Below are 13,284 nucleotides of genomic sequence, written 5' to 3'. Positions count from 1 at the left end.
TCACAGTGAAGATAGTAAGAAACCATGAACAGAATATCCAAGAATTATGGGATACCATCAAAAGACCAAATTTAAGATTTATTGGGATAGAGGAAGGTTCAGAGATTCAAACCAAAGGAATGCACAATCTCTTCAATAAAATGATAGCAGAAAATTTCCGACGCATGAAGAATGAACTGGAAAATCAAATACAAGAGGCCTATAGGACATGAAATGTACAAAATTACAACAGATCTACATCAAGACACATTATAATGAAAATGCCTAGCATACAGAATAAAGATAGAATTTTAAAGGCCACAAGAGAAAAAAATCAGATTACCTATAAGGGAAGACCAATTGGGATCTCAGCAGATTTTTCAACCCAGACTCTCAAAGACAGGAGATCCTGGAACAACGTATACCAAGCTCTAAAAATTAATGGAGACAACCAAGAATCTTATACCCAGCAAAATTAACCTTCAAATTTGACAATGAAATAAAAACCCTCCATGACAAACAAAAGATATAAGAATCTACAGCAAGAAAGCCTGCATTACAGAAGATTCTTGGCAAAATATGCCACAAGGAGGAAATGAAAAACAACAATGAAAATCTGCAAAGGGAAGAACTACAATAAAGGAAAAGCCAACCAAAGAAGAAACCCAGTCAAGTCAAATACCAAAAATGACTAGTAATACAATTTGTGTCTTTTTCAACCCTTTTGGATAAATTTTTACACATAAAAATTTAAACTACAATATCACCTAATTTTTCAGGTTTTTGTTTACTTTGTATTTTTTTGTTTTTCATTTCTCTTCACAAAGTTACACAAATATTTTCTTTAAAAGTTTTAGCATTTTATACCTTACATTTTAATATATAATTAAGCTGGTATGTGTATATACCTGTGATATGAGATGAGGTATATTTTACTCTCTTATGATTAAAAATTCATTATTCGAGATTCAAGGATGAAAAAGATCAATCAGAGTAAAAATTGTTTAATAAGGTAATTATAAAGGTAAGGGCAAGGTTGAGGGAAACTAACAAATTTTGTGAAGCACCTTTTCTTCCATAAACTTGGAGAGGTAAGAGGTAAAAGAAGAGAGAGCCATTATGAAAAACTTGTAGGAGAAGATGACCTAACTGAAGTTATTCCCACCAAAAGCATGTAGAAACCAACTCACAGTTTAACAGAGTCTTATAGGGAGGAATAAAACACCTTGCTCTATTCTTGTATATTCTAAGTTCATCTCTTTGGTGTCCCTTCTGATGGAACACAATAAGAAACCACATAACAAGGGGACTTATCATGCAGCCTACAGCATATGTCTCATCAAAAGGTGAAAGATGGAGAAATGAGCCAATATGGCAGCCATTGGATACGCGAGGCTACTGAGTATTTGAAATGTGTTCAGTCTGAATTGAAGTATGCTATGTATTAAATAGACATTAGATTCCAAAGAATTACTAGGACAAGGAAAATGAACATGAAATATCTAACAATCATTTTCTTTGCAAATTATATTGGTAATCCATTGGGTTAAATGGAAATATATTAAAATTAATTTCTCTATTTGTTTAGAAAAAAAGAAAAGTAAAAGAGAATAAGGTAACATATTCTGTATCTTCACTATAGTACTATATATCCATATTTATATGTTGTCATTTTTTATATTTGTGTTATCAAAATTCATATAACCATAAAACTAAACAGGGCAAATTGTAACATATATAAATTATATCTCAACAAACATGACTTTAAAAAGAAATCTAGTTCAGGAATATCCATTCTCAGATCACAAAGAAATTAACCTAGATATCAGTAAGAAAGAAGGAGAGTTTGAAAATCCCCCAGGCCAACAAACACTTGTAAATTACAAATGGGTCAAAGAAGAAATCTCAACTGAAAAATGTTAAAATATTTTAAATCAAATGAAAATTGAAAATAAAACTTCTCAAAATTTGTGGGGTACAATGAAAGCAGTGCTTAGACAGAAGAGACAAAGCACTGAATGCATATATCTAAAAAAAAAAAAGATCTAAAATCAGTTGTCTGAGCTTCTACCTTAGGAAACTAGAAGAGGGCCAAATTAAATCCAAAATAAGCAGAAAAAATAAATTTAAAAATTAGCATAGTGGGCTGGGGTTGTGGCTCAGTGGTAGAGCGCTTTCCTAGCATGTTCAAGGAGGCCCTGGGTTCGATCCTCAGCACCACATAAAATAAATAAATAAAATAAAGGTATTGTGTCCAACTACAAAAAAAAAAATTAGCATAGCAATCAATGAAAAATAGGTAGTCAAAAAAGAAAATCACAGAATCATTGTTTCTCCTTTGCTAGCAAAGCAATAAACCATCCTTTTTCCTTCTCAAGACCGTTTTCTCTTGTTGGATTGGCATCAAGACAAGGACAGCTTTCTACACCAGGGACAGCTTTCTACACCAAGGACAGCGTTCCACAACAAGGACTAAAGTACAGAATCATGGAGCCAGAGAAGAAGACAGGGAGGCTCCCCAGGGAGAGCAGCCAGAGGAGACGGGTCCCCGACTGGCTGATGAGGACGCCCAAGGTAAGGATATCCTGTTCAGATCTCGTGGACAGGCAGCCCGGGCCCAAGAGAGCCCAGTTGTCTGGCATTGTAATGGCTGAAAACTGTGAAGTAATCCATGAACAGCTATGTGAGTTGCTCAAGTATGCAGTTCTGGGTCAACCCGTTATTGAGAGACCCAGGTGGTGCCAGCTTCTTTACCAAAACCAAATGAGGAGAATAGTGGTCGTCATCCTTCAAGGGATGAGTCAACTACACTTCTACAGGTTCTATTTGGAGTTTAGATTTCTCCAAAAAGCCTTCAAACACAAATTCTGCTTGCCTCCTCCATCATCTAATTTTCTAGCTGATATTATTGGGCTACCAAATCAAACAGTTGGATATCTGCCTAAGACCATGGAAGGATCTTTACCGTCTACCAGTACAAAACCTAATGTCAACCTGCAGAATGACCCTATCATTCAAAAGTATGGCTCTCAGAAAGTGGGCTTGCTGCGATGCCTTCTGACAGAGGAGGAAATGAAAACATTTGACTTTCCATTACAAGGTTCTCCTGACTGTGAAAACTTTGTAACTACCAAATGTAATGGATCTGTAACAGAGAACAGCCCTCTCTTTGGGCTGGACGGTGAAATGTGCATCACGTCCAAGGGGAGAGAACTAACACGCATCTCACTGGTTGCTGAAGGAGGCTCATGTGTTATGGATGAGTTGGTCAAACCTGATGATGAGATTGTAGACTACGCCACCTGCTATTCAGGAATCACGGAGGAGATGCTTAAGCCGGTGACGAAATTGAAAGACGTTCAGAGGCAGTTAAAAGCACTGCTTCCTCCTGATGCGGTGTTAGTAGGTCATTCCTTAGACGTTGATCTCCGAGCATTGAACATGATACATCCATATGTTATTGATACCTCATTGCTTTATGCCAGAGAGCGGGGCAGAAGATTCAAGCTAAAGTTCTTAGCCAAAGCTATTTTGGGGAAGGACATTCAATGTTCGGAAAGGGATGGTCATGATGCCACAGAGGACGCTACAGCGTCCCTTGAATTGGCTCAATATTTCCTCAAGTATGGCCCAAAGAAGATTGCAGAACTCAATCTGGAGGTGCTATGGAGAGCCCAAGACCCAAGAAATATAAGAGAAAAGTTTCAGTACACCTACAAAGGTGTTTTAAGATGTTTAGATTCGGTGCATCAGAAGCTCCTTTTTGTATCCCAAGAGACAGATGATATTGAACTCCCTTCTTCTGAAAATTGTGAAACTATTAAGTACCTTTCAAATAGAGAGGTCTTTGAGCAGGCCATAAGGCAAGTCTGCCTGTACCCCTTCAGCATTATTCAGTTCTCTTTTGAGCCTTTCTCACCTCTCCTCACTGAGGAAATGAACAAAAGGATGCAGATCAAGTGGACAGAGATGTCAACTATCTATGCGGGGCCACTGAGCAAAGATTGTAACCTAAGGGCTCTGAAGAGGCTATTTAAGAGCTTTGGCTCAGTTCATACAATGACTTTTGTTCTTGAAACGCATCAGCCTCATCTCTCTATACAGTATGAAGTCCTGGAAGCTGCCCAGCTGGCCATCGAGTCCTTGAATGGCGTTCTGGTGGAAGGTGTATACATAAAGGTACAGAGACCTGTGACAGAACTCACTCTCGATTGTGACACACTTGTTAATGAGCTGGAACGAGATTCTGAGAACCGAGATACTATTTATCTGTCTGGAATTAGTAAAGATTTCTTAGGACATATTCAGGAACTACTGAACCTCTTTGGTGGCCTGGAAGCTGTGATCGTGCCTACAGATGCTAAAAGCGGAAGACAGGAAAAATACTGTTTCCTGAAATTCAAAACTTTTGGCAGTGCCCACAGGGCCCTCTATATCCTTACAGGCAAGGACTGGAAGCTGAAAGGCAGGCAGGCCCTAACCCCCAGGCACCTCCACGCGTGGCTTAGGAGCTCACCACCTGAATCAAGAAGGCCCACAGGTCTCAGGGTTAGACCTCCTCCCTCAGAGCAGGAGACCTTGCAGACTTTAAAGGCGGACAACGCAAAGATTGCAGCCTGGCATTGGAGCCGGAAGATTGGAAGGCTCTACCAAAGCCGGAGCCCAGGTACCCTTTACATCATCCTCCTGCCAGGAACCACTAGTCCTCATGGATCTCTCTCTGGCCTAGGACTCATGGGAATAAAAGATGAAGAAGAGGAAAGCACCACCCCAAGCATGGGTTTGTGAGTCGGCTCGCCACTTGCCGTTTCTTATCCTTCCTGGGCGATGGTGGAGAAGCCGGTCAGGCTGCCGCTTCTCCAAAGACTGCTGGGCCTCTTCATTCAGTGGACGGCTTTGTGTGGGAAGTTCGTGTACCGGCTAACGGATCTAATCCATTTACATGGCATGCACAAGTTTTCAATAAATGCCTAAAATTCAAGCCTTCCTCATCTTAAGACAAGGTGAGGGGGGGAAACTAAAAAAAAAAAAAAAAAAAAAAAGATGCCACACTGTGCCCCATGAGTATGTACAATTACTATGTGCCAATTTTTTATATATATATATATATATATATATATATGATTAAAAATAAAGTAAAATGGAAACAAAATAAATACAATTTATAATTTAAAAAAAAAGAAAATCAAAAGGCTAAAAGTTGTTTTGAAAAGATTAATAAAATTAATAAACCTTCAGTAAATCTAACTAAGAAAAAAAGGAGACATAAATTATTAATATCAAAAATGAAGGTGAGAACATCAGTACATCTCACACAGACATTACAGCAGTACTATGAACAAATCTGTGCTCACAAATTTGATAACCTAGATGAAATGGAACAATCTTTCTTGAAATGACAGAACTCATACAGGAAGAATACAAAACCAGGACTATGATTTTAAAGACATTAAGTGAATAATCACCTTCCAAACTAGAAAGCACCAAGATCAGCTGAGTTTACTAGTGAATTCTAAACACTTAAGGAAGAAATTAGACAAATTTTGTACAATTTCATTCGGAAGATAGAAGCAGAAGGAATACTTCCTACCTCATTTTATGAGGCCAACATATGTATTATATGATCTCAACTATATGAAATTCAGAAAAAGGCAAAAATTATGGAAATAGTAAAAAGACTAGGGGTTGTCAGGGGAAGGAGGAAGGATGAACAGTCACAGCATAAAGGATTTTTAGGGCAATGAAACCATTCTTTTTGCTACTCATAGGCACATTTGTCAAATCCCATAGACCATACAACACAAGAATGAACCCTGATATAAACTATAAACTTCCAGTGATAATGATATGTTAATTTGGGTTCATTGATTATAACAAAAATACTGTTGTGTACAGGATGTAGTGAGGTAGGTTATTTATGTGTGTGGATAGGGGCACATGGGAACTACCTGTACTTTCTATTTAAAATGTTGCTGTAAAACTAAAATTGTTTTAAAAAATAAAGTTTATTAATTTTAACATATATGCATATGTACTTTAGAAAAACTACACATATAAAAATATTTGTACATTTAGTCTCTGTCCTTTCAACTGAGATAATTCTCAGTGTAGTTTTATAGACCATTTAAAAAAATTTTTTTTAGTTGAAGATGGACACAATACCTTTATTTAATTTATTTATTTATACGTGGTGCTGAGGATTGAACACAGTGCTAGGCAAGTGCTCTCCACTGAGCCACAACCTCAGCCCTTTAAGAAAGGAATGATAACTTGATTTCTGGGACAAATTTTAATTTTACACAGCATCTTTCAAATACAAAATACATCTACAAAAGCATGTCAGAAATGCACTTACTTTCTGATTCTTGTAAATTGGGCCAGCACCAGAATCTTAATATACACACTGACATCTTGAACTTGAAACATAATAGTCTTAAGATCAATGCTTACAGCAAATCAATAGCAGCTCGATACTGTTTACAGTATATGAGAATAATCAACCAGATTACATAAATCTGAAAAACATTTCAAAAAAATCTACAAATTTTGGAACTGTAAAGAACCATTTTTGTTTCAGGTCTGCTGTAAAAAAAAAAAAAAAAAAAAATCTAAATTACATACAGATAGCCTCTGACTCCCAATTTTTCAACTTTATGATGATGCAAAATCAATGTCTTCAGTAGAAAGTATACTTTCTTTCTTCTTCTTTTTTTAAAAATATTTTTTGTTGTAGATGGACACAATAATTTTATTTTTTTATGTGGTGCTGAGGGTTGAAGCCAGTGCCTTAGACGTGCGAGGCAAGTGTTCTACCACTGAGCTACAACCCCAGCCCCAGAAACCATACTTTCAATCTTGATCTTTTTCTGAGCTATCAATTCTCTATTACCTATTCTTATTAATTTGCTAAGATTTTTCACAAATCAGCGTCCGAACACACTGCTTTTCAAGTCTGAAATTCACCTGGACCCCCTGACATTTAGAAAACTCTTACTCATTTTTCATCCCACTGTTTCAATCAAAATTACCCAGACAAAAGAATTAATTTATGAAAAATTTGAACACATAACTCTGGGATAATTATAACAACAAAAAGAACTGTAAAGAGGGGCTGTGGTTGTGGCTCAGAGGTAGAGCACTTGCCTAGTATGCGTGAGGCACTGGGTTCGATCCTAAGCACCACATAAAAATAAAACAAAGATATTGTGTCCACCTATAACTAAAAATAAATATTAAAAAAAAGAATTGTAAAGAAATCTTGAACTTCAGAATGTAGTTATTTATGGTATCAGTCTAGTAATTTTTTGCATATTGTAGGAAACAGTGTCTGAATAAATATAACTTGCTGGGATCTAGGGTTTTATTGTGGGAGAAGACAGATTCAAATGGGGAATGAAAAAAGATGTGGAAGAACCCTGTACAGTTGGATTTGAATTGAAGGTATCAATATAAATTAAAAAAATAAAAACAAAAAAGATTCTGTTCACTGATAGAGCCAATTCATAATGAAAAGAAATAGCAATGAGCAAATCTATACCATGCTCTGGTTTTTAAATACTGCACTCTACTAAGGCAGTATTAGGACTCTTGAAAAAATAGCCGATTCCAGGTCTGAAGTAGGAAAAATACAAAGTAATCCTGGGCATCATGTTAAAAAATGTCAAGAAAGTGCTCAAGGACTAGAGTCAAGCCCAAAGGACTTAGGAGCCAGTTGCTGGTCAAATAAGAGATAATTTTAGCATCAAAAAAGCTACATTTTGGGCTGGGGCTGTAGTTCAGTGGTGGACTGCTTGCTTAGCAAATGTGAGGCACTGGGTTTGATCCTCAGCACCACATTAAAATAAAGGCCTGCTGTCCATATACAACCACAAAAAATAAAAAAAATTTAAAAAGCTAATTTTTTTTTAGTAATTAAGAAATTAGGGGCTGGGGTTGTGGCTCAGGGATACAGCGCTCACCTAGCATGCCTGAGGCACTGAGTTGGATCCTCAGCACCACATAAATGCAAAACAAAGATACTGTGTCTACTTAAAACTAAAAAAATATTTTAAAAAAAGAAATTAAGATGTATGTAAAAATTTATTACACATAAGAGAATTTCAGCTAACAAATATAGAAGAAATGTTAGAATTTTTTCTTTAGTTACCCTTTTTGTATCCTCCCAGTGCAATAAATAATACAGGTGTAAAACCCTTTATGGATGTGAAAACCAGTGTGTGAAAAGTTGTTGGGATATTCACAGGGTCTCAAAAATATCGTCCTACAGATTATACACTAATTGTAAATTTAAAAAAATACATTTTTACAATGGATTTGGGTATTACCACTTTAAACAAAATAATTAAGTTAAGCTTCACTAATAAGGGAACAGGATAAAAATTTGATGTACTATGAAGTTCATATTACATATCTCCTATGTAATATTTTTACTAAAACTGTTTATCTTTAATCTAATTATAAGGAAACAGGTAGATTTGAAAGGTAACACATTCTACAAAGCAACTTTCCGAGACTCTTATTAAAAAGTCAATGTCATGAAAAAAACAAAGAAACATAAATATGTAAAACAGAATGCTAGATAAAGAAGACATATTGGCCACATGAACCATGACTGGATCCTGGATGACAAAAGTAAAACAAAAAATACAAAACACTTTGGGGACAAATGGAGAAATGTAAATGCAGACTATTAGATGTTACTGAATTGCAATTAATATTCTAAAGCAAAATATTAATATTATGGTTATTAGGACAATGTTATTCTTAGTAGATATTTTTGGAGACATTTAGGACCGAAATGTCAAAATGTATGCAACTTTCAAATGGTTTAGCAAATATAGCAAGATGTTAACAACTGGTAAATACTGGATACTCATACTCTTAGCTATAGATTTGGAATTTTTTAAATAAAAGTTTTGGGGGGAATCTCAGTTCAAATGTCACTATCTTCTCTACAGCTTTTTATGCTTAATTTACTTTTTTAACTTTTAATTCTAGTAGAATTATTATTAGTTTTTTCTATCTTCAGTAATTCAGAAATCCCCACAGGACTCTTTATATACTAAATCTAGTACTTAAGAAATTTTGTTAACTGACCTTTTCCCAAAACTGTGTGGAACTGGTTTCATCTTCATTTCCAGAACTTAGTTCTTTATCTGGTACCTACTAGGTATTCTGTGTTTATTGTATGAATCCAGTAACTGGCATACCAAAGTAATAATTCAAAATTGCAATCAGGTGTTGTCCACATCACACTGGGCCTCAAATTTAATCAACCAATCAATCAATCAAGTGGGAAGTCTATTAAGTGGTCTTATACTTGACTCGTACCATTATAATGAATACTCACATTAGCATTTAAATTAAAACAGTGTAACAAGGTTCAAGTAGTCTCATTCCTAAGTCATCACAAGCATATTTTCATTTTAATTTCTTTCAGTTCAAATCAAGGAAATTAGACAAGCATACCTGCTCTATATCCTTGGAATTGGAGGTCTGGTTTTCTCCAAGAACTCCAGGCTGCTCATTTTCCCACGGTAATTTATTTTTTCCTTTTCCTGCACTTAATACCCTCCGGGTACAGACAGTTGGACTGTAAGATCCATACATTTGCATGCTATCCCTTGTGTGATCACCACAGAGACAGTGTGCACTCTGAGTTCTGTTACCAGCCAAAACCCAGTCTGTATCCGCTCCATGTGCCAAATGGTTTGACCTACCCTGAGCAGAAGATGGCATGAGTATTGCATATTCCACAAATCCGTGTTCTGTTAGCCTTGGTAGGGTTTTTCTAGCCAATCTGGCCTGCACAGCATTCATCACTCCATCTCCATTATCTTGCAGTTCAATAGTATCTACAGCTTTAAAAAGGATGCTGGTTTTACCTGAGCCCATTGATGATGCCAACACAGCAAAGGCTTCTAGAGCTGCTTGGCGAACCCTGCGTTTGCTATCTACAAGAGCTGGGGCAAGATCAAAAGACAGTTTGGGTAAGTCAAAATCCTCACTGGGATAAGTCAGGAGGGAGCAGATGCAGATGTTCACCACCTCCTCTCTTACTCTGGAATGCTTATGTTTAAGATGTTCCAGGAGTAAACAAAGCACCTGTTGAGGACCTACTTCTTTCATTAGCTTGAGGAAGATTTTCATGTATTCCTGTTTGATCACCAATTTGTTGTCTGCTAGTACTTTGACAGAAGCTGCTATAACTGGTCCTAAGAACTGTTGGACTTGCTCTCCAAGACGAATAACTAGTAAATGCAGGACCTGAAGTGTGCTATGGACCACTTTGAAGTTAGAATCGTCTAACAAATTATACAACAAGCTAATGAAACCAACAAGACTAGAATGAGGGGTAGAGCTAGGGTTAAATTTTCCCAGCACCTGTTTTAGTTCTTCAACGGCCTGAGTCCGGTTCTTATAGTCTTCCTGATCCAATAATCTTGAATGCAGCTCCTGAGGAATAATCCCAAATTTAAGATTGCTATTGCAAAGAGCCACTGCACAAGGGACAGAATCCTCAGGAAATCCAGAGGCTTCAAGTTCCAAATAATAAGGAACTTGACTTCCAAACTGGGACTCCAGGCGGCGATTGTAGTGTCTCCTCAGTGCAGATGGCAGACGAGAGATATAGGATTGAAACCTCTCTTGGCCAAGTCTCTCACCAATTTGTTGAAGTGCAGAAAAAGCTACCTCTGATTCTTCTTCTATCTCCTGATCACCAAGCTTTCTGGCTAGAGATATTATTACCTCAGTGAGATCCAGGCCGAGCAACAAATCCTCAGGAGTAAGTAAGATGGGGAGCAGTAGTGCAGTAGAAGCTCTAAGTCGGCTATCGGTACTTTCCAAACCTTGATGTATTAGCGTTCTTAGCACCTGTCCAGAACTACGTTTCAGACATATGTGCAGAATCTGCAGCGCATCTTTCCGTAGAGCTGGATTCTCTTCTCGTAAGGAGACAACTAGTTGAGGCAGAAGTGCTAAACTAAAAGCTTCTTCCAGCTGGCCTGCCTCCCCCTGACCTCGGAGAACATCGGAGAGAAGTTGCAAGCAGAGTCGTTTCTCATCACTACCTCCTTCCACAAGCACTCGGCCCAGGGCCCGATACAATGCTTCCCTACGTCGGGGGAAGCCAAGTCGACCGCCCCGCCGTGGCAAAGCAGCCTGCAAAGCCTGGAAAGCCTCGGAAGGATCGGGGACGGTGCGCAAGAGCTGAAAAAGCCGAGTCTCCTCTTCATCTCCCCCTGAGAAACGACCTCCAGGCCCAGACCAACTACTTGAGACTGCCTCTGCCGGCAACAAGAGGGTTGAGGCCAGAGGTGAAGGTGTAGGGGGACAGGAGCCGTGGTCCCCGGCAGCTCCGCGGCAGTAGTAATTTTTCTCTCCTCTCATGGTGCCCCCAACTCGATTATCATCAGTCTCTGGGGCGGAAGGGCGACCGCAGCTCTGGAGGCGACAAGCATAAGCGGCTGAAAGGGGCGGCACCAGAAGCAGCGAGGATGGCGCAGCCGCCATGGAGGGTGGTCAGGTAGCGAAGGCTGGAGGGAACCATTGCCGTCTCCGAAGGGCTCGATGAAGCCCAGCCTTCCACTTCCTTCCCAAGCCCCAAACTGCAGAGGAGGAAAAGGAACACCTTGAGCCAGCTGCCAGGCCGCCTCCTACTCCGGGAGGCAGCCTTTTGGCAAAATGGCCCCCGCTAGAGTCCCAGACCCCACAGCTGCCACCGGGCGTAACCAGGAGTACCACGTGACCAAACCGATCGCTTCCATGGTGATGTACCCCGAGCGGACCTCTTGACCCGGAAATCGACCAGCCGAGATGAATGCTGGGTCATGAAGTCCACGTCAGATGTTAAGGCAGAAGTGTCCTGGAAGAGGAAGTCAGAACGTTGGAACGTAACTAGGGCGGAGAGGAGGGCAGGTGCTGTGGGGTGGCGGGGGGGGGGGGGGGGGGGGGGGAGAAGGGTGTTAGGCGGAAGTGACGTTGTCCTTGCTCCGGGCGGAAGTTCCCCGCCCCACCCGTGAGAGTTGAGTCTTGACCAGAGCGAGTGAGGATCTTGTCCTGGCTTCAATTGTCCACGGCTCCACCTCCTGTGGCTGCAGGTGTGATTCTTGGGACTCAGGTATTTTCCCTTTGCTGTCCTCCATCGGCGCAGTATTTGGCAAAGTTTTGCCCAAGTGGCACAGGAGATAGAGGTAAAGGAGTGGACGGGAGCAGGCAGGGATAGGCGACATCTTCTTATGCAGGGCTCGTTACCGTTGTAAACGCGTTACTCCCTACAACCCTGAATAAGTGTGATCCTTTCCTCCTCCTATCAGTTTATTTGTACAGGAGATCCCGACCAAAGCCAAGCTCATAGACGGGGTAATTTTATTTTCCAATTCCCGATCTTTGGGGACCTTATTCACCACGCTTTTCTCCCATGTTCGCTTTTGGTACTTCCCATAACCCTCTGGCTGGGGAAGGTCAATTGTTTTCTGTCACTTTTTCTTACCCCCATCACTTTTAAGTTCTCTTTAAAACGCGCATAATCTGGATGTTTCCCCTATAACTAACCTCCTCCCTCTAGACGTTCTCAAAAGTCTTTTCTTCTGATGCAGTTCTTCTGTGGGACTCACCCTTTTCCCCGCCTCCTCCCTCCTCCAGCCGAACTCCCAGCAGGATCTTCAAGCGTCTCTGCAGCCTTTCAGTCTCCTAGAGACAGAGATTGCAAAGACAATTTCAGTAGCGATGGAAATTCTTGTCATCACGGTCCTAAGAGAATTCTTCCCTGTGGATTTAGGATTGGTAGATATTTCTTTGTTTTAGGCGAACTGAGAATTTGATATGCATTTTGTCCTTGTAAATGAAACTTAAGTAGATTGAAGAGCTGGAGTGTCTTGGTATGAGGCTGAATATTTCAGAGTGTGGAATAGCGATGTTTTATTTTATTTAATTTTTTATGTGATGCTGAGGATTGAACCCAGTGCCTCACACATACTAGGCAAGTGTTCTGCCACTGAGCTTACAGCCCCAGCCCAGAGAGAGAATTTTTTTAAAGAAATAATACAATTACTTTTGAATAACCTAATGAAAAAACTCAGTTATAATTTGAAGTCCAAAATTTATACACTTTAAAGTATTGCTGCCTTGTTCTGTATCGGATGGAATATCCCAAATAATTTTTAAAATCCTAGAATAATTTAGCATATATGCTAAACCATGTTGTAATGTTTCTGGCTGATGCAAGTTCAGAAATTATTTCTGAATTTTGCCTTATAGCACAATTTGCATATCATAGTTTTTTTTTTTCCCCTTTGGGAGAAG

At 39.3% G+C, this 13,284-nt stretch overlaps 3 protein-coding genes across 6 annotated transcripts in view; 2 read left to right on the top strand and 1 right to left on the bottom strand.

Annotated features, from left to right (window-relative positions):
- The window catches only part of Togaram1 (TOG array regulator of axonemal microtubules 1), an 89,862-nt gene extending 78,123 nt beyond the window's left edge, over positions 1–11,739 (bottom strand). For 2 of the 3 annotated variants that reach the window (XM_046461301.2, XM_046461302.2), the window contains exon 1: positions 9,448–11,738. In XM_046461301.2, coding sequence (XP_046317257.1) covers positions 9,448–11,493 — 2,046 coding nt within the window. In that variant the 5' untranslated portion in view covers positions 11,494–11,738. Of the gene's footprint in view, positions 1–9,447 lie in introns of all 3 variants that reach the window. The other variant, XM_046461303.2, reaches the window with a different exon arrangement.
- On the top strand, positions 2,467–4,898 carry LOC124104380 (RNA exonuclease 5-like). Its single transcript, XM_046461304.2, has one exon. It carries the CDS (start codon positions 2,467–2,469, stop codon positions 4,765–4,767), a length of 2,301 nt encoding a protein of 766 aa, XP_046317260.1. The 3' UTR covers positions 4,768–4,898.
- A 233-nt stretch (positions 11,740–11,972) lies between the features above and the next one.
- The window catches only part of Klhl28 (kelch like family member 28), a 48,851-nt gene continuing 47,539 nt past the window's right edge, over positions 11,973–13,284 (top strand). Inside the window, exon 1 of one of the 2 annotated variants that reach the window (XM_046461474.2) lies at positions 11,973–12,080. The gene's annotated coding sequence lies outside the window, so the exon portion shown is untranslated. Of the gene's footprint in view, positions 12,101–13,284 lie in introns of both variants that reach the window. The other variant, XM_046461473.2, reaches the window with a different exon arrangement.

Source organism: Marmota monax, unplaced genomic scaffold, assembly GCF_021218885.2.
Source record: "Marmota monax isolate L192 unplaced genomic scaffold, Marmota_monax_Labrador192_F-V1.1 WCK01_AAM20220418_F8-fsc00001, whole genome shotgun sequence".
Taxonomy (NCBI): domain Eukaryota; kingdom Metazoa; phylum Chordata; class Mammalia; order Rodentia; family Sciuridae; genus Marmota; species Marmota monax.
The sequence above is the reverse complement of the archived record's forward strand: the minus strand, read 5'-3'. Positions and strand labels throughout refer to the sequence as shown.